The 22,235-nt window shown below is 39.4% G+C and overlaps 1 protein-coding gene across 2 annotated transcripts in view; it reads right to left on the bottom strand.

The window, feature by feature from the left end:
* The window catches only part of ITGA8 (integrin subunit alpha 8), a gene marked incomplete at both ends in the record, with an annotated part of 189,259 nt that overhangs the window by 7,669 nt on the left and 159,355 nt on the right, over window positions 1-22,235 (bottom strand). For both annotated transcript variants that reach the window (XM_079699618.1, XM_079699617.1), the window contains 2 exons: window positions 9,862-9,963; window positions 18,074-18,187. In XM_079699618.1, coding sequence (XP_079555744.1) covers window positions 9,862-9,963; window positions 18,074-18,187 — 216 coding nt within the window. The remainder of the gene's footprint in view (window positions 1-9,861; window positions 9,964-18,073; window positions 18,188-22,235) is intronic.

The following is a 22,235-nucleotide window of genomic DNA, read 5'->3' as shown; positions in this document are numbered from 1 at the left end:
CTGCTAATTTTGGGGTTTTTTTTTGTTCTTTTTTTCTCTAAATGCATTAGATGTAAGGTTAGGTTGTTTATTTGAGATGTTTCTTGAGGTAGGATTGCATTGCTATAAACTTCCCTTTTAGAACTGCTTTTGCTGCATCCCAATGGTTTTGGGTCATCGTGTTTTCATTGTCATTTGTTTCTAGGTATTTTTTGATTTCCTCTTTGATTTCTTCAGTGATCTCTTGGTTATTTAGTAGCATACTGTTTAGCCTCTGCGTGTTTGTTTTTTTTCTTGTAACTGATATCTAGTCTCATAGCATTGTGGTCGGAAAAGATACTTGATACGGTTTCAACTTTCTTAAATTTACTAATGCTTGATTTGTGATGTAAGATATGATCCATCCTGGAGAATGTTTCATGAGCACTTGAGAGGAAAGTGTATTCTGTTGTTTTTGGTTGGAATGTCCTATAAATATCAATTAAATCCATCTTGTTTAATGTATCATTTAAAGCTTGTGTTTCCTTATTTACTTTCATTTTGGATGATCTGTCCATTGGTGAAATTGGGCTGTTGAAGTCCCCTACCATGATTGTGTTACTGTCGATTTCACATTTTATGGCTGTAAGCATTTGCCTTATTGTATTGAGGTGCTGTTATGTTGGGTGCATAAATATTTACAATTGCCCTATCTTCTTCTTGGATTGATCCCTTGATCATTATGTAGTGTCCTTCTTTGTCTCTTGTGATAGCTGTTACTTTAAAGTATTTTGTCTGATATGAGAATTGCTTCTCCAACTTTCTTTTGATTTCCATTTGCATGGAATATCTTTTTCCATCCCCTCACTTTCGGTCTGTATGTGTCCCTAGGTCTGAAGTGGGTCTCTTTTAGACAGCATATATATGGGTCTTTTTTTTGTATCCATTCAGCCAGTCTGTGTCTTTTGGTTGAGTGTTTAATCCATTTACATTTAAGGTAATTATCAATATGTATATTCCTATTACCATTTTCTTACTTGTTTTGGGTTTGTTTTTATGTCTTTTCCTTCTCTTGTGTTTCCTGCCTAGAGAAGTTCCTCTAACATTTGTTGTAATCGTGGTTTGGTGGTGCTGAATTCTCTTAGCTTTTGCTTGTCTGTAAAGGTTCTAATTTCTCCGTTGAATCTGAATGACATCCTTGTTGGGTAGAGTAATCTTGGTAGAGTAACCCTAACCCTAAGCCTAACCCTTTCATCACTTTGAATATGTCCTGCCACTCCCTTCTGGCTTGCAGAGTTTTTGCTGAAAGATCAGCTGTTAATCTTATGGGGATTCCCTTGTATATTATTTGTTGCTTTTCCCTTAATTTTCCCTTAATTTTTGAGAGCTTGATTAATATGTGTCTTGGCGTGTTTCTCCTTGTATGGGACTTTCTGTGCTTCCTGGACTTGATGATTTCTTTTCCCTTATTAGGGAAGTTTTTTGAATTATAATCTCTTCAAATATTTTCTCAGTCCCTTTCTTTTTCTCTTCTTCTTCTGGGACCCCTATAATTCGAATGTTGGTGCGTTTAATGTTGTCCCAGAGGTCTCTGAGACTGTCCTCAATTCTTTTCATTCTTTTTTCTTTATTCTGCTTTGTGGTAGTCATTTCCACTATTTTATCTTCCAGGTCACTCATCTGTTCTTCTTCCTCAATTATTCTGCTATTGATTCCTTCTAGAGAATCTTTAATTTCATTTATTGTGCTTTTCATCATTGTTTGTTTGCTGTTTAGTTCTTCTAGGTCCTTGTTAAACATTTATTGCATTTTCTCCATTCTCTTTCCAAGATTTTGGGTCATCTTTACTATCATTACTCTGAATTCTTTTTCAGGTAGACTGCCTATTTCCTCTTCATGTTTTTGGTCTGGTGGGTTTTTACCTTGCTCCTCCACCTGCTACGTATTTCTCTGTCTTCTCATTTTGCTTAACTTACTGTGTTTGGGGTCTCCTTTTCACAGGCTGCCGGTTTGTAGTTCCCGTTGTTTTTGGTGTCTGCCCCAGGTAGGTAAGGTTGGTTCAGTGGGTTTTTAGGCTTCTGGTTGGAGGGGTGTGGTGCCTGTGTTTTGGTGGATGAGGCTGGATTGTGTCTTTCTGGTGGGCCGGACTGTGCCTGGTGGTGTGTTTTGGGCTGCCTGTGGACTTTTAGCATGATTTTAGGCAGGCTCTCTGCTAATGGATGGGGTTGTGTTCCTGTCTTGCTAGTTGTTTGGAATGGGGTGTCCAGCACTGGAGTTTGCTGGTTGTTGAATGGAGTTGGGTCTTAGCGTTGAGATGGAGATCTCTGGGAGAGCTCTCGCCAATTGATATTACGTGGGGCCAGGAGGTCTCTAGTGGACCAGTGCCCTGAACTTGGCTCTCCCACCTCAGAGGCTCAGGCCTGACACCCGGCTGGAGCACCAAGACCCTGTCAGCCACACGGCTGCAGCATCCATCTGCCATTATTGTTGCTTTCTTTCTCTCTCAACAACTGAGCACGATAACATACACCCTCTTTCTTCTGAACCGGAAGAAGCTGAAGGAGAGCTGGTGGGAGCAGGAAGGGCCACAGTCACCATTGAGGCTTGACTCCATGGAAGTCAAAACAGCGCGAACCCCCTTCTTCCTGCGCCCTGCACCAACTTTCCCAGCATGTGAGCTGCCGCATCACTTTCGCCTTGTGATACAGTTTTCAGAATGAGAATTTCAGAATTTTGGAACTACAAAGGGTAGTAGTGGTCATGCACTCATGAGCCAGTTACAGTGACCTAGGAGAGAGAAAATCTGGTGCCATGGACAATTCTGAGGTTTCTTGTAAATGTTTCTTCCGCCTAAGCTCTAAGTCCACTAAGGAAACAACATAGTTTTGGTCTGTATTTTGTGCATGTGTTAGAGATCACCAAAATTTACTAATAGATAATTTACAGGAACACAGGCAACAATATTTTTCCATGTTCCCTCTTCTGATGTACCTAATTAATATCTGGAGTCACCTCCCAATGTTTGATTTTAACATAGGAAACAGTTCTAATTTTGTAAGTTAAAAAAAAAAGCTAAGCTAAAGGAGTTGAAATAAGGGCTGATGGTCTGTTCAAATTGTTGGTTTAATAAAAAGAAATGGAATGAGAGAATAGCTGCTGAGTTTTTGCTGAGTTTCTTTGCCACTTGGCTATTGCAGGCTTCAATGTCTTACCTATAAAACTAGTCTGTCGGGGCTTCCCTGGTGGCGCAGTGGTTGAGAGTCCGCCTGCCGATGCAGGGGACACAGGTTCGTGCCCCGGTCCGGGAAGATCCCACATGCTGTGGAGCGGCTGGGCCCGTGAGCCATGGCCGCTGAGCCTGCGCATCCGGAGCCCGTGCTCTGCCACGGGAGAGGCCACAACAGTGAGAGGCCCGTGTACCACAAAAAAAACAAACAAACAAAAAAAACAAACTAGTCTGTCGGCGTACAGATGGTCAAAAGGCACATGAAAAGATGCTCAACATCACTAATTATTAGAGAAATGCAAATCAAAACTACAATGAGGTATCACGTCACACTGGTCAGAATGGCAATCATCAAAAAATCTACAAAAAATAAATGCTGGAAAGGGTGTGGAGAAAAGAGAACCCTTTTACAGTGTGGGTGGGAATGTAAATTGGTACAGCCACTATGGATCACAGTATGAAGGTTCCTTAAAAAACTAAAAATAGAGCTACTGTATGATCCAGCAGTCCCACTCCTGGGCATATATTTGGAGAAAACCATAATTCAAAAAGATACATGCACCCCAATGTTCACTGCAGCACTATGTATTTACAATAGCCAGGACATGGAAGCAACCTAAATGTCCATCGAGAGATGAATGGATAAAGATGATATGGTACATATATACAATGAAATATTACTCACCCATAAAAGAGAACGAAATAATGCCATTTGCAGCAACATGGATGGACCTGGAGATTGTCATACTCAGTGAAATAAGTCAGACACAGAAAGAGAAATATCATATGATATTGCTTATATGTAGAATCTTAAAAAATGGTACAAATGAACTTATTTACAAAACAGAAATAGAGTCACAGATGTAAAAAAACAATCTCATGGGTACCAGGGTGGAAAGGGGGGAGAGATAAATTGGGAGACTGGGGTTGAAATATACATACTACTATATATAAAATAGATAACTAATAAGGACCTATTGTGTAGCACAGGGAACTCTACTCAATACTCTTGTAATGGCCTGGGGTTGAAATATACATACTACTATATATAAAATAGATAACTAATAAGGACCTATTGTGTAGCACAGGGAACTCTACTCAATACTCTTGTAATGGCCTATATGGGAAAAGAATCTAAAAAAAGAGTGGATATATGTATATGTATAACTGATTCACTTTGCTATACAGCAGAAACTAACATTGTAAACCACCTATGATCCAATAAAAATTAAAAGAAAAAACCAAACCCCGCCCCCCGCCATGGTCTACCTGTGGAAACAAGCAGGAGAGGTCACTCACAAAGATCTAATAATGATATTTGAAGGTTTTTTTGCACAAGTGATGGAAAAGTACAAATAAAATACCCCATTTCATACCCCGTTAAATTGAACAGGGTATGCTTAGTAGGGTGTCTAGAAGCAGAAAACAGCTTTACAAGGTATAATTACAAAATCTACTGGCTTTCCGTTTGCATTTGCTTCCAAAGAGTCTGACAAGAGTCTTAAAACAGTCTCAGAGAAGATGATCACTGATGTCCTTATCCGTTCCAAAATCTGAAATTCTCATCACCAAAGCTTTTGCCAGTCTGCTCCTGGTAACATTGAACAATACCATTTCATACCCTTTCTCTGAGCGCTTTGAGTGGAAGGATTATGCATGTCATATGCGTTCACCATCTGTAATTAACTAAGGGGAAAGGACGTAGAGATTTAAAGGAAGGCAAACTCAGTGACTTTGCCCCCAAGCCTGCATTCTGCTCTCCTCGCCTGCTGCCTTTAGGACTTCTGTGTGGCACGGAGGCTGCCCGATCTCGATCTAAACCGGGTGCAGGTGCAGAGACCTTCTGTTGCTCCTGGTGGTTCCCTAAGCTTATCTAGGTTTTTCACTGCCTAGTCGAGAAGTTGTTACACTAGAGACAGTAGAAATACAGAACAACAGTAGTGCCTCAGAGCACTTCTTCGGATTTCCAGGGCTGAGGATTTAGGTGGCTGCTGCTAGAAAAGGGTGGATGAGTCAAAGGTAACACAAGTCATCCAGGTCTTGGAAGGAGAGGTCTTTCTGAGAACACATTGATTAGGGAGTCAGGTGACATATTCAGGTCTGTAAATGGCAACGGGGCATTTCATCTGCAAGTGGAAACAGGTAAAGCCAAGCTTTCCTGAGACTCAATACTCTGTATAGACGAGAAACTTAAACTCTACAGGCAAGCTTAAGAGAAAAGACTTAATTGATCACTTTTATGGGACCAGCGTTTATTTAAATTTGTCATAGTCCTGTGGAAACCCTAGGATGGTTTGGAAGAAGCTTGGCCATGAAATAAAATGTTGAAAAATACCCAAATTTTGTTATTTCTAATATTTATATTTGGCAGCTCATTTTGACAAGCTCACAAGAAGCTTAAATTATCCATTGGATAATAAATAAGAAAAGTAGGTCTTAATTTCTAGAGTTCCTAATGACTTAACACCAATTTACAGTAAGAATTTTTCATTCATTTCGAATAAGATTTATTAAACACCCTATGTTCTCTGAAGCTCTGCTGGTATTATCAACAGCTCCAAGCTGGAACACTCTATAACTCTGCTGTAGATCAGTGCTCTCCAATAGAAATATAAAGCAAGCCACGTGTGTCATTTAAAATTTTATAGTCATCACATTTAAAAAGAGTAAAAAGAAACATGGGGCATTAATTTTAATAATATATTTAATTTGACCCTAAATATCAAAATTATCATGTAATTGATATAAATTATATCAACATGTAATTGATATAAAAATATTCTTCCTTTTTTTTTCTTTTTTTTTTTTTTACTAAGTCTCCAAAATCCAGTGTTTATTTTACACTTGCAGCAAGTGACAACTGCTGGATTTTTATTGGTTAAAGTAAAATGTATTCTTACCCAAAAAATAAAGCTGTGTTTAATGGAAAAAATATCTTATACTGCTACAGTTTTAAAGTTTACATTTAAGTGAGTTAAAATGAAGTAAAACTACTAGTTCAGTTCTTCAGTCACTCCACCCACATCTGGGGTCCTCACCATCCATGGTAATGTGGTGAGTGGCTACCATATTGAACTGCACAGCTCGAGAACTTTTGTATAATCTCACACAATGGTGTGTTGAGCCAAATTACCCAAGTCCCTCTTTATTAGATTCATTTTTCAAGAAGGTGGTCCCAAGGTGGACAATGGGGTGTATTTAGGACTAAAGCTTTACTTTAAGAACATGGGCTTTGGACTACATATTTCAACTGCTTTAAGAAAGAGTCACATTGAGTAACTTGAGTACTTAAAACATAGGGAGAAAAATTCAATTATATGCCAACTAATTAACAAACTTTTTCTTTTTTTTAATGTATCAAGAACCTATGGCTATTTAAAGAAATAGTATAAAATTTTAACAATTCACTTAATATAACTATCTGCAATTTTAGGAAGGGGGATCCATGAATTGTAAGTGGTTTAGATGTTCTTAAAGCAATGCTAAGTAGGGAACATTTAATCTTACCTTCATCATGTTGTAAATCTTGTTGTTCTTTATTATGGTGGAAAGACCATAAATAAGTCTTTAATATGCCTACATTTTATCGTTGACATTTATGGTATGTTTTTGTATATTTTGACAAAATACCAAGGTAGAAGGAAAAAGCTCTGTTGTATTTGAAGTGGTAATTAATGTTGATGTCTGTATTTATGTATCACAAAATCTTGTGTAAACATACTTCAGTGGGGTCACAAGAATGTTTTATATAAATGTACCAAGACACCCTACCTAGAGTGCCATTTAGAACAAAATAATAACATGAAGTGGACCAGCTGAACATACCTTTTAACAACATTCAAATAGCCCCTATGAGAAAAGAAGTTTGATAAGTTTGAACTCCAGACAATTGTTTCATGTAAGAGATCCATTTTAAGATTCTGAAGTTTTGCTAACAACTCAAAAAGTCAAATGAACTCATAGTTTATGTGTGAGTTCTTAATTAAGGATTTTACTGAAATATTTTATAATAACTGTCTTTGGAGTTACACCAGACAATAATATCCTCTTCTAGATGTAAATTATTCGGCTTTAGTCACATGACACACAAATGCCAAAGTTTATGAATAGGCAAAAAATGTGTTCAAATAACTGAATGATTTTTTTTTCTTCTGGGCTGTAATGATTCAGTATTTAGTCATATTCCCTTTACATCATGCAACCTATTCCTTGCCTCTGAACACGACAAGTGTCACCTGGCATGGAGAGTTCATTTGTTACAAACACAGACACTGTGCCAGTAGCAAGTGGGGATTACTATTTTCTTCAATATGGAAAGTTTATCTAGGGTTCAAGAAATGGTTGCATTATGACCATGTTGAAAAGGAAGCACAGATAGACTCCTCATGGCACACAAGGGCCTAGTAAAACAAGCAAATATTTTTGTCTTATTACCAAAGAAGGAACCGAGATGCTTTCCCCAGTGGCAGAGTATGGATTGGAGCTCTGATGATCCTCCAACCACCTAGTCCTAGTCCAACTGATTCTATCACCAGGAAGCAATTCCCTTCTGCTGGGTCCTTTTCAAGATAAGGATGACAGGATTTTTGAGAACACGCTCCAAGAAACATCTGCCAGCTCCAAGCACAGTCCTCTCAAATCAAGCCTGTAGGGCACAGCTAACTTCCTACTGGCAACATCTCCTTCAGTCAGTCAGGGATTGGGAGACCTAAACAGTTTTCCCATAACCTTTACATAAATGGCGCAGTAAATCATCTACATCAGATAACAAGACTTTTTAAAAGATGGCAGGAGCAAGGGTGGTGTGGATGGGGGAAGCATGTATCTGATCATTTTGTGGATCTTTGGAGATGAGTTGAGAACAGCAGGCTGGCACCTGTGGCCAGGACAGAAAGATGCAATCCTGTTGATGGAATTGACTGTCACATATGTTTCTGTTATGGAGCATGTGCTCAGAGAAAACAAAGGACCCAGATTTATCTCCCTTAGAGTTACAAGCCTTTGAACCTCCTTGGATGAGCATTCTATATTAAAAACCCAAAGCCTCTGTTTTCTAGGTTGAACATAAATCCAAACTCCAGCAGACATCTCGTAAGAGAAACAGAGGCAAGCTAAGTGAAGAAAGATGTGGCAGTATTTGCTTTAAATGCCACCAAAGTTTACTGAAATATTTTGACTGTGTGAATCCATGGATGTTTCCAATTGGACTTCCTGGACTTTGCTGGAGAAAGTAAGACATTTTGGGAGGGTTACTATTATTGAGACCTGAGACTTAACTCATTTTAGGTACAAAGCTAGAGCTTTTTATACATAATTTTAATAATCTTCTTAACAATACTTTCAGGTCAATGTGGTTAACAGCCTCAGCAAAGTACATAGAGTGATTTCCAGAAGGTTTCCACTTAGAGCAGGGTGGATCCAGGGTGAAGGCCAGGAGAAGCTGTTTTGAAATCTGTGGATTTTCTTCGATGCTGCCTGCCTGTGTTAGAGGCTCCCAATCCTAGCTTCACTGCAGAATCATCACTTGTAGAGCTTTCAAAGCACAGTGGCAGAGCTCCACCCGACTCACTCAATCCTGATGTTTCAGATGGGGTCTGAGCATGTATAAACCTTAAAAGTCACATGGATGGTGATTCTTTGCATACTCAGGGTTGAAAATCACCAATCAAGGGATGAATTTAAATTTTAAAAAGTAGATTAGGCTAGAAAGAGTAAATATTAGTTACCTTTTTAAGACCTAGGCTGAAGAGAAATTACGAGAGTATCGACTTTTACACCGTCCGAAGCAATGCTTCTCAAACATGACAGGGTACCTGCTGCCCTGATGATTTTGATAAAAGGCAGATTCTGACTCAGCGGGTCTGGAGTGAGGCCTGTTTCTGAATTTCTAACAGTTTCTTAGGTACTGCTGATACTGTTGGTCTGCAAAACACATTTGAGTAACAAGGACCTGGGGACTAGAATCCAAGTCGAGGTTGCAAGTTTCTATGGCGTGACCAAGAGATGAGGTTTACATGTTAACATTGTTTCCCGGAGCCCTCACTGTGGTCACTGTCACCGTTAAAGGCAGGGTTTTGGTGACTGTGCTTGTTCATCCCCCGTCATCTGTTCTCCCCTCTGCTCTGCATGGCCTTGCCAGGTTGCTAGCAGTTGTGCTGTGACAGATATGTGGGTGTCAGTAATGTTTAATAGCCTCAATTGAAAACCTGTTTCATTCAAATGAAGCTCAGAGTGTACTTCTTTCTTCCCCCAGGTATTACTGGTCTTTGCTTAGAAAGGAAAGATGACTGTCCCTGTAGCTGGTCTGTGGCAACTGTCCCTAAGGAAGAGTCTCCCTCGTCCCTCACTCACCAGGCTGTCTTTAAAATTACAATCGGAATGACTTCATTCTGATGATCATGACTATCTGGACGTCTTTCAAACAAAAGAACCTCATTAAAAAAATGGTATTAGTCCTGAATTTTATGGGGGAGGGGTAGAAATTTACAATGAAGGTTTAAAAATGTGATCAAATAACACTAAGGAATTTCCAGACTGAAATAAGAAAATAGTGATCTGAAGCGGGAAACTTTTCTCAAGCCACTGTAATAAGCATGTAAACCTACCACAAGCAAAACAGTGATTTAAAAAATAATTTCAATAAAATTATTTGGACCCATATATTTTAAGATACTCACTGCTATGCTGCCTTCAGGGAGTTTGGCTGGCTGATCTTTATAAGGCATCTTCTTAACTTCAAAGGACACCAGGGATGCAAGAGAATAGGGATCATTTTTCCTCTGAAATTAAAAACATTTAGTTAAGTATAGTCCATGTAAAGCTTTTAAAAGTTATATTGGCAGCCAACCGGTTGTTTTTCATGTTGTCCATTTCCAAAGCAAAATTTCCTGCTTCCTTCTCTCTTCCTTTTCTCTCTTTACTTTTTCCACATCCATCTATCCATTCATGATCCATTCATCATCTCCCCGTCCATCTTCCGTCCATCATCCACCCATCCGTCACCCATTCACTATCCATCCAACCAACCATTCATCTTCTTCTTATTTCTAAAGATAATTCATCTTATGAACAAAAGATTTGGCATAATAAGGTTAAAATAAAAATAGAAAAGCAGAGTTCCTAAAAGGAGTAATAAGCACAAGTGCCATTAGAAGAACATAACAGGGAGACATCGTGGGTTACAAATTCTTGTTATCTGAGAGAAGGAAATATTTTAGGAGAGAGACTGCTGCTAAGTTACAAAGAAATTAATCACATTTCATCTTATACAGAAGACCCAGAACAGATCCCTCAGTCATGGCACTATTAGGATTTTGGGTTGGTTAAGGAACTGTCCTGTGCATTGTAGGATGTTTAGCAGCATCCATGGCCTCTACCCTCTAGATGCCAGTAGCACCCCTCACCCAGTTGTAACAATTGAAAGTGTCTCTAATTACTGCCAGTGTCCTTGGGGAGCAGAATCCCCCTGGTTAAGAACCACTGACTTAGAGCCATACAGTGTTGTTGACAGAACTCTTCAGCAAGTTCTTTTTGTTTAATCGGTTCTCATATTAACTGTTGATTAAGGTCAAGGGAAAGTATTTAAGAGTAACTCAAGGAAAACCATTCTGAGAACTTAAGCTCCTGTGGTTCTCCTCCATTTAGCTTGAGACAGTGATGAGATCTATCCAGGGGTGGGCTGTAGCTGGCTCATAATGGCGCTGGAGAGCAGAAGGTTAAAATTTCAAGAATTTTGAGTACCTTTTGTCAAATAGAGCCATTATTAAAACAAGTTATATATACATAAACGTTAGTAAGTTATATTTTTAAAAAGGTAGTAAACACTCTAAACTCAGTACTTAGTAATAATTTTATTGCATTTTACTATTATCTATGCTCTTGATATTATTTAAGCCTATTGTATCTGTAGGGGAAGCACTATATGGTGGTGTGCTGCTCTGCATCTCTTCCCAACTCTGTATTCAGTGATGTCATGTTGGCAGCTTGAAATTGACCATGGCGGGAACAGTTACACCATGGGAATCAGCAAATGTTACATTTCAGAGTTTTTTTCCCCTCCAGAAAGTGGTTTATTAAACATTTACTAGCACTTCACCATCTATAATCCAATGTTGGGTTTCTTGAGGCCAATCCAACAGGTTGCATTGTAATAATTTCAATATTTTTACAAATTTATTTTTCCCCTGTGGTTCAATTTTTTCTCCCTTCAATAAACCCCATTTCTTCTACATGATGAGGACAGGCTAGAGTATACAAAACTTTTATATATACATAAAGTCACTACTTCTTTGGCTTTTTTGTTTTTTCTATCCTGACATTATAGGGTAAGCAACTTTGTTCATTTGGAAAAATTCTTTTTTGGTTGTTATTCTTCCTATGTTCTCTTGTCTCCTGGCATTTCCATTTTAACTGAAAGCTGGATTTTTGTTTGTGTGAGAAGTGTTTTTTAAAATGTGGAAATCTTTGCTCATAAAATCTTGTGTGTACTTGGTGATTTAAATCTACTTTCCTTAATACCATGGCTGACAGAAGAAACATGACAAATTCTGGTAATAAGATTCTGTGCATAAGGGTTATAATAGCATATTCAAATGTGTGTCCAGGCTCCCAAACCTTCAAATAACAAGTTTTCTTTAGTCTCCAAGTTCAATAAAAAAAGCGCTGGTAGAAAATAATTCCCTTGCTCTTGAAGTCACATCTTTGGGAAACAAATCATGAGAGAACTCTATCTCCAAATCAACTCTAGATGGAAAGTTTTTGTCCTACATGATTCTGCATTTATGAACATGGAAGTTTCTTAATGAATAACAAATGAACTTAATTACAAAGCAGAAATAGAGTCACAGATGAAGAAAACAAACTACGGTTACCAGGGAGCAAAGGAGTGGGGGAGGGATAAATTGGGAGATTGGGATTGACATATACACACACTATATATAAAATAGATAACTAATAAGGACCTACTGTATAGCACAGGGAACTCTACTCAATATTCTGTAATGATGTATATGGGAAAAGAATCTTAAAGAGTGAATATATGCATATGTATAACCGATTCACTTTGCTGTATACCCAAAACTAACACAACATTGTAAATCAGCTATACTCTAATAAAAATTTTAAAAAAAGAGAGAGATGGGATTTGAAGTCTGGGATGTGGAGAAACATGTTTCTCTGAGGGGATTTTCTCTCACCTTCCTTTAATCCCTCTACTCTTGGCCATTTTGAATCTTCCTCACATTTTCCATTCATCACCCATCTTTACCGTCATTTCCCTTGGTTCACAAAATACTGTGCTTTGCTGAACCTCAGAAACACCTGGGATCAGGTTCACAGATTGTGATTCACTAAGTCTGGGATGAAACTATAGTTGCCCTATATTGTTTGGAATTTCCACATTGTTGTTTAGTTTTTTTATCTTTCTTGATTATTTTCTTCCCCGACAAGATTACCCGAAACTGGAAGGCATAGAGCATGGCATATAATAAGGCTTATACCTTCCATAGCACCTGGAACAGTATGCCCGGAAGGGCTTCATCAATCCTGCTTGACTGACAGCATGAACGGATGGTGAATGAACACATCAGATGGCTGCCTTATCCGATGACCCTCCTATCCCATATCCACCCATTTGATAGCACCTTATAAAAGGTTTAATTCTGTCAATTATTGAATTGGACCTCCTCCCCCATCAATGAGATTAGGAAGTTCAGGAAGTTGTAAGAGAAGGTAGTGACATAAAATGAGGGCTGCCGATCATGATAAGGGGCTATGGACACACTCTCACCTCCGTTACCTAATTCAGTGATGCAAATGGACACAGTCTGGGATCTGAACAAATCTGGTGGTAGGCAAATAGACTGTAAATAATACAACTCATAGATTGATCTGTTCTTTTTTTTTTTTTAAGAAGATGTTGGGGGTAGGAGTTTATTAATTAATTAATTTATTTTTGCTGTGTTGGGTCTTCGTTTCTGTGCGAGGGCTTTCTCTAGTTGTGGCAAGTGGGGGCCACTCTTCATCGCGGTGCACTGGCCTCTCACCGTCGTGGCCTCTCTTGTTGCGGAGCACAGGCTCCAGACGTGCAGGCTCAGTAGTTGTGGCTCACGGGCCTAATTGCTCCGCGGCATGTGGGATCCTCCCAGACCAGGGCTCGAACCCGTGTCCCCTGCATTAGCAGGCAGATTCTCAACCACTGCACCACCAGGGAAGCCCTTGATCTGTTCTTTATTTTAAATTATTCTCCAAAAGCAATGTTTCTTCCACCCTTTTCAGTAAAAAAAATGCTTTTTTTTTCATTTTTCTAAGATGCTCTGAAGCTCCACGGAATGGGAAATATGAGCTATTAGGCTCTGATCTACATCAGCATCAAAGATACACGAGTCCTGTGTCTATAAGTCAAAATCCTGGTACAGGTAAGCGTTTAACTCATGAAAAACAATCATGAGCACAGTCCTTTTATTGATTCCATGTTCAAAGTTGAATGCTTTCAGCAGTGCTCTTTACATAACTATGATATTATTCTTCTGTTAAAAAATCATCTCTTCTTCTGCATGGCAATCTACTGCTGTAATAGCCATCACTGCCATATTCTAGGCAATTTAGGATTAAAAAAGCAGCTGGAGTTAATATCCCTTGACAATATCTTGAACCCTCCACATGCCCAGCTAGCTGTTAATCCTCAGAAAATGCCCTATCCCTCTGTCATTGCCACATCATTTAAACTGCGGTTTGCAGCCCACCACCTGCCTGTTATGTACTAGTGCACACAGATTGGCTTATGGTCATGGTACTAATAAAAATTACAGAGCTGGGGACAAATGGAGTGGAGAGTGAGGCTTTTAAGTTGGTTAAAGACCTAGTGAGGGTGGCTGAGACCATGAAGAGCTCCCCCGCTGCTAAATTCCTTCTCAAGAATTATTTTTAAACCACACGTCCATTTTATAAAGCCTGTGTTTAAATACTCAATATCTCCCAGAAACAAAGCCTTGTGGGACAACAAAACTTAAAACAATTACTGGTCAAACTTTAAGCTGTTAAAGAGGTTGCTCTTTCAAGCAACAATCACAGCACAGATCATTGCTTAGAATTAAAGACCCGTATGCACGTTTACCATGTGGGCAAAACCAAACATGATACTGCAAATCACGTCAGCCTAGAATCATAAACTTTCTCTCCTGGATTAGGAAGGCAGAAAATGTTTGCCTCCTGCTGGGTTGTGTGACAAAACTATTAAAGACTTCCAGGACAGGCTTCCCTGGTGGCGCAGTGGTTGGGAGTCCGCCTGCCGATGCAGGGGACATGGGTTCGTGCCCCGGTCTGGGAAGATCCCACATGCCACGGAGCGGCTGGGCCCGTGAGCCATGGCCGCTGAGCCTGCGCGTCCGGAGCCTGTGCTCCGCAACAGGAGAGGCCACAACAGTGAGAGGCCTGCGTATCGCAAAAAAAAAAAAGACTTCCAGGATGTAGTATATTCTTTGAGCGGCAGGCCGGCGGCAGTTTGCAGTAATGCTCTCCTCTTTAGCCATCAGCTTCTGAGACTGGTTTAAGCAGAAACAGTGGAAGTACAGAAGTTTGGGTGATGGCTGTGGGTAAACATGAAGTGACGTGTGCCAGTCTCTCCTGAATCTTTGGAAGCGTCACTTTGCTCTGCTAGAACCTCAGAATGTCCCTGTAGGTTGTTCTGGTCTGACTCTACTTGTGCTAAATAGTTATTGTTTAGAAAATCCTAGTGGGAAGCAGCCGCATAGCACAGGGAGATCAGCTCGGTGCTTTGTGACCACCTAGAGGGGTGGGATAGGGAGGGTGGGAGGGAGACGCAAGAGGGAGAGGATGTGGGGATATATGTATACATAGAGCTGATTCACTTTGTTATACAGCAGAAACTAACACAACACTGTAAAGCAATTATACTCCAATAAAGATGTTTAAAAAAAGAAAATCCCTCAATTGCTATTGACTTCTTCCATATCCACTGGGTCTTCAACAGGTAGATGAAGATGCAATTTTCTTTTCTGTCTTTTTTTTTTTTCACTTCTACATGGTGAAAGTGCTTTATTTTTTAAACTTTTTAAAAGATTTATTTTATTGAAGTATAGTTGATTTACAATGTTGCATTAATTTCTGCAAATTGATTGCAGAGCAAAGTGATTCAGTTACACATATATATATACATTCTTTTTCATATTCTTTTCCATTACGGTTTATTACAGGATATTGGATATAGTTCCCTGTGTTATACAGTAGGACCTTGTTTTTATCCATTCTATATATGATAGCTTGCATCTGCTAACCCCAAACTCCCAATCCATCCCTCCTCCACCCCCCTTCCCCCTTGGCAACCACAAGTCTGTTCTCTATGTCTGTGGTTCCGTTTCTGTTTCATAGATAGGTTCATTTGTGTCATATTTCAGATTCCACATATAAATGATATCATATGGTATTTGTCTTTCTTAAAGGTGCAATTTTCGCTCCATAGGTCTTCTATTGGAACAGTATGTTATGCACAGACAGACGTATGTCATCTGAAATAGTCATTTCCCCCTTGACTATAATGTCCTAATTATTTTAGTCCTGCTTCACTGAAACGCTGTGCTTCCTCATTTCAGTAGGATGTGATGCCCAAACTAATAGGAGGGGTGGATGGTTATCATTTAGACTGTGTGGGCTTGGGAATTCATTAAAACTCATCTCCCCCGACTCTTAGAGAAAAAGTAACAGCCGAAAAGCAGAATGGCTATGAGCAAATTGATGGCATGCAAGTGGTACCTGAAGCAGTGCCTGGCACATAGTTGGCAGTTGGTACTTCATAAATATTTATTGAGTGAATGAATAAATCAAGGTTTAACAACAACAGCAAAAAGAAATTGTGCACTGCCCTTCTCCTTAGGTCAGTTGTTCAAAGCCAGGAATGATTTTGCCCCCAGGGGACACTGGCGATGTTTGGAGACATTTTTGGTTGTCACAGCTGAGGTGAGAGTTGTTCCTGGCATCTAGTGGGCAGGGGCCAGGGATGCTGCTAAGCATCCTATCATGCACAGGACCACCCCACAACAAAGAATTCTCTGAACCAGAATATTAATAGGGCTGAGGTTGAAGAATCCTGCCTTAGGTTAAAAAAAAAAGAAAAGAATGCTTCACAAAAAGCTTTTTAAAAATACTTTTAATTTTCCTCCTCTTTATTTTAGAAACAAAATTATATAAGATTTGTGAGACTACCGCAAGTATTCTGACTCATAGAAAACGTGAGACTCTAGAGCTACAAAATTCTGTATTATTAGCTAGACTCAGAAGGATTTTATCATTGGATTTTCTATGGTACAATGAAACAAATGAGTTTTCTGGTAGTTAAAATTTGGGCAAGAATGCATAGACTTGAGTTTTAATTTAGCTTTTCCCCCCAAATCCTCCCCAAACAACAAGGTCACAACACAGCAGTCTCATTTAAATAAATAGCAATTTCCACGTGGAAAAATTCATCTGCTTAGTATAAAGGAGATTTTAAACCTTTAAAATACACACAATCAATATAATCATCCTGAGAAGTATGGGATGCCACAGTCCAGACAAGCCAAAGCAGTGAGGAATCTACAAATCAACATGCCTGGAACTTTACTGAGAACCTGTTCTGGCTGAAGCCCAGGCTGTGGTATCACCAGACAAGAACTTACTAGGACACTATCTCTTCCCCTGCTAAACTATTTATATTTGAATTGTTCTGGGCATATGGCTTGAATTATGTTCTTGTACTCACCATCATTTCATCAACTACTATTTACCAAGGAACTGCTAGATAGTGTTCAGACAAACAGATTTGTTCAAATCTCAGTTACTGTTTGATGGTCTTAGGGACTGAGCATATTTAAATTGTGTTCACTTAACATATCACACACACACACACACACACACACACACACAATGGAATATCATTCAGCCATAAAAAAGAAAGAAATCTTGCTTTTTGCAACACCATGGATGGACCTTGAGAGCATTATGCTAAGTGAGATAAGTCAAACAGAGAAAGAAAAATAGGGTATGAACCCACTTACGCGTGGAATCCAAAAAAAGCCAGATTCATAGAAATAGAGAACTGATGGTTACCAGGGGTTGTGTGTGGGGGAAATGGATACATGATGTTAAAGGAACAAACTTGCAGCTAGTACATCAATAAGTCCTGGAGACCTAATGTACAGCATAGTGATTATAGTCAACAATACTGTAGTATAAACTTCAAAGTTGTAAAGAGCCCATATCTTTTTTTCTCACTGCTGTGGCCTCTCCTGTTGCGGAGCACAGGCTCCGGACACGCAGGCTCAGCAGCCATGGCTCACGGGCCCAGCCGCTCTGCGGCATGTGGGATCTTCCCAGACCGGGGCACGAACCCACGTCCCCTGCATCAGCAGGCGGACTCTCAACCACTGCGCCACCAGGGAAGCCCAAGAGCCCATATCTTAAAAGTTCTCAACACACACACACACACAAAGGTAATTAATTATGTGAGGGGATAGAGGTATTAACTAAGCTTATTGTGATAATCATGTCACTATATAGTATCAAATTGTCATGTTGTACACCTTAAGCTTACATAGGTCATATGTCAATAAGATCTCAATAAACCTTGAAAAATATCAACTTCACCTGATGGGAAAGATGACCAGCTGACCTAGGCTCCATTCCTTCCAGACAGTTCTTCAAAATTTTTTTAAAATTAAAAAATTAAATGTAAAAAAATTTGAAAATCTAAAAATATAAAAAATTTTAATGGAAAAAATAGAAAAAACATTAAAAAAGTTAAAACATCTAAAACTCCTTTTCAAAAAAGCTTCCCTCTGAGCTTTTGAGAAGAGGTTTCCCGTGAGTGGCACGTCAGTGCTGCACTGTTTCTCTTACCTGGAGAAATGTCTTGGCCCATAACCGTGACCTGACTTTCAGGACAGCGCTTTCTCCTCCCCCTAGTTGTCCCACTGCACAGGAGATTTGTAAGCACTCGATATTTGTACAATTCTGCAAAAAACAACAGCAGTGGTGACGAACCAGTGTCTTTAAATTGTGGTAGAGAATCAACACCGAAGTCAGTTTATTTACATTTTGTTTCCTCAGAAGTCATCCCTTAATCCATAAACTTTAAATAAAGAACAAGTACACTGAAATGATCAAGAAAAAACACAGTTTGGTAGGAAAGATGCATCAACATTAGTGGTAATGTAGAGCTAAAACGGAACATAAAATACAACATAAAATTTAAGCTCTGTTCTAAGGACTTTAAAACAATCTTCCCACATCAGTGACTGAACTGCTGTTTCATATTCTCAGAACTTGGGAAGATATTTCTTATAGACAATCACAACACCTGACCCTGGACTAAGTAAATCCTGAAAAAGCTTTGGAGGAAGGTCCATGAGTCCATTATCTCAGAGACCAAATGATATTAAGCCATTGACAGGTATTTGTTCCATAACATTATTCTATCTAAGTTACTTACTGGTTATAAGGCAGAATCTCCTGCAAGTTCCATCCATTAAGCTGCATTTATTTACTTATTTATTTATAATTTTTATTGGAATATGGTTGATTTACAATGATGTGTTAGTTTCAGGTGTACAGCAAAGTGAATCAGCTATATACATACATATATCCACTCTGTTTTAGATTCTTTTCCCATATAGGTCACCGCAGAGTATTGAGGAGAGTTCCCTGTGCTATACAGTAGGTTCTTATTAGTTATTTATTTTATATATAGTAGTGTGTATATGTCAATCCCAATCTCCCAGTTTATCCCTTGCCCACCTCTTTCCCCCCTTGTAACCATAAGTTTGTTTTCTACATCTGTGACTCTATTTCTCTTTTGTAAATAAGTTCATTTGTACCATTTTTTTAGATTCCACATACATTAAGCTGTTTTTAAACTAGTCTGTAGGGTTGCCTAACTTATAATGGGTAACTTTTAATATATGAAATGCATATTCCTAGAAAGTGTTCATTATGATGACATTCTATCGAATTGTATTTTTCTGATTGGATCCCAATATGTAAATCAATGGACACCTTACAATTCATTTTCTGTGTGCCCATGGATAGGATGATACTTCTCGAATTGTACCCCCTCACTGACCTGAATTTATCTTGTGGATTGTGTTTTATTCATTTTCCACCTCTCAAGCACTGTTGCTCAGTAAGCATCAGTTTATTGGATATTATGTGAAGTAGTGGACTGAGGCATCTCACTTTAATGACATTGATAAACCACAGAGTAACCTGAGGAATGTACTACTGATACAATTAAAAACTGTTTTTGGACTTCCCTGGTGGTCCAGTGGTTAAGACTCTGCCCTTCCACTGCAAGGGGCACAGGTTTGATCCCTGGTCAGGGAAGTTTCCGCATGCAGTGCGGCCAAAAAGTAAAACATAAAACATAATTCTCAACTTAAAAAAATGGTTTAAAAAAAAAAACACCTTTTCTGAGAACCTCAGAATTTTCCAAAAACAAAGCAGTCAGGATTTTGTATCTGATAAAGTCCAGTAAGGCCAGATTTCTCTAAGATGTTTCCAAATACAGGTGGGCTGGGCTGTTCTGGTTCCACTAGCTGGGCACTGAGAGGTTTGGGGCCTTGTGCCCTGAGCAGGAGCAGCAATCTCAAAAGTTCTACAGTTCGTGCCCCTTGTGAGGACTCTCATGTTTACCTGTGCTCCGTTACTGACATGTTGTGTATCACCAATCCCACCCTCTGGAGGCAAAAGAGGGGAATCAGAAGGAGATAATTCTTGTAAACTCCCTGGGATGATGGTCCCTGTTAGCTAGCTCTGTTGGAGGATTTTTTGAAAAGGTGATGCTCAGGATGAATCTTGAAGGGCGAGGAAGATTTACTTAGCAGTATGAGGTGATGAGGGCATGGTTCTCCTGTATAAGACCAGGGCATGTTCAGAAGAGAGGAGAAAAGGGTATTTGGGGGGTGGGGTGGGCAGGTGGAAATGAGATAGGAATGAGGGAAAGTCTAGGTGGTAAAGAATCTTCCTATTTGCTACGAAGTTTCAGTTTGATTCAGAAAGTCCTGGGAAGCCCATGAAGCATTTTAAGCCAGGAATCTAATCATGCTTGTATTTTAGGGGACGGATGGTAGGTGAGGAAGAATGGAGGGAGAAGAGTGGGAGGCAAGGAGGTTGATAAAGGCCAAGTGAGAAATGGCCAGAGTCCAAGTGAGAAATATGGGGCCCTGAACTGATGCAGTGGGACTGGAGAGAGGAAGATGAATTCTAGAGAAGTTTAGGAAGTAGAATAGATCCTTGGTGACTTATCAAAGGTTGGGATGAAGGAGAGAGAGGGATGGGGGAGCTCTTTTGTTTGGGGGATTGAGTGAATGGGTACTGGCTTTCCTGAGATTGGGAATGCTAGAGAAGAGGCACATTTCGGGGGGGTCGTGGAGACAGTTTTGCACACGTTGGGGCTGGGGTCGATCAGACATCCAGATGGACGTATACAGTCTAGAGTGTAGTCAGGAGGGGCTAAGATGGCAGAAGGCGCACCTAGGCATGACTGGAATCACACAAGGGTCACACAAGAAATTTCTCTGAAAGAGTAAAATCGATGGGAGAGAAGAGGAGGGGGCTGAAGATGGAATCCTGAGGCACAGGAGCATTTAGGGATGGGCAGAAGAGAAGTCGGTGAAAAATTCCAAGAAGGGGCGGACCAGAAGGCAGGAAGAGAACCAGAAGAGAATGTTGTGGGGATGGCAAGAGATGAGATGATTTCAAGAAGTGGTCAAGAGTATCATACGCTGAGGAGGGTCAGAAAGATAAGGTTTCTGTACACTGAGTAGTGAAAGGGAGCAAAAGAAAGCTTGGAGAGGAGGAGATGGGATGAAAAGTACAAAAGCAGCGGGGACCCAAGATGAGAAAGGCAAGGATATTCTTAGGCGGAGGAGAAATTATAGTTCCATGTTAACAGATACAGATTTTTCCTATGCAAATTGGAAATTATGATCCCAACACAGGATGCTGGCATTTTGCACTTTCAAATTCCTAATCAGAAATGGGATTCATAAGTTGTTTTTAACTAAATAAAAACTGTAGGAGGTCTTATTTAGCTTTTGATTTTAAAATAAACTTTGCATAATCACTCTCTATCCAGAAGTGTTTTGACTTGAGGACATGGGGAGGTGGATGATTTGCAATTTTTGAACCAATAAGAGAGAAAGGGAATAAAACATGAGTTAGCAAAACCAGATACGGAAATAAAGGATCGCCTTGCTCGCATCTGTAAATAATACGTTTCTACGATATTCAGAAGTTAAAAATAGTCTTGTGTTAAAAAGCTTTAATGAGACAGAGAAAGAGGGAAAAAATCTGACCTAACAACAGAAGTGAATAAAATATTCAAAGGAGTTTTAGTTATTGAACTCCATTGCCTCAGCGTATGCATGAGAAATACACCAAAGTGGAAAATCGAAAATATATTCAAATCTTGATTTTCCAAATTGTTGGTTCCCATAGGTTTGGACATTGGTTCGCCAGAGGGCTTTCTCATTGGCACTGAATATGAGAATTCTATAGCTGTTAGTGATTGTTTTCTTTTTTTAAAAAAATCAAGAAAAAGAGGGAGAGGACTCAAATCAATAAAATTAGAAATGAAAAAGGAGAAGTTACAACAGACACCGCAGAAATACAAAGCATCCTAAGAGACTACTACAAGCAACTCTATGCCAATAAAATGGACAACCTGGAAGAAATGGACAAATACTTAGAAAGGTATAACCTACCAAGACTGAACCAGGAAGAAACAGCAAATATGAACAGACCAATCACAAGTAATGAAATTGAAACTGTGATTAAAAATCTTCCAACAAACAAAAGTCCGGGACCAGACGGCTTCACAGGTGAATTCTATCAAACATTTAGAGAAGAGCTAACACCCATCCTTCTCAAACTCTTCCAAAAATTTGCAGAGGAAGGAACACTCCCAAACTCATTCTATGAGGCCACCATCACCCTGATACCAAAACCAGACAAAGATACTACAAAAAAAGAAAATTACAGACCAATATCACTGATGAATATA

This window comes from Hyperoodon ampullatus, assembly GCF_949752795.1.
Source record: "Hyperoodon ampullatus genome assembly, chromosome: 3".
NCBI lineage: Eukaryota > Metazoa > Chordata > Mammalia > Artiodactyla > Ziphiidae > Hyperoodon > Hyperoodon ampullatus.
Note: the sequence above shows the minus strand (reverse complement) of the source record. Positions and strands in the feature narration are given on the sequence as shown.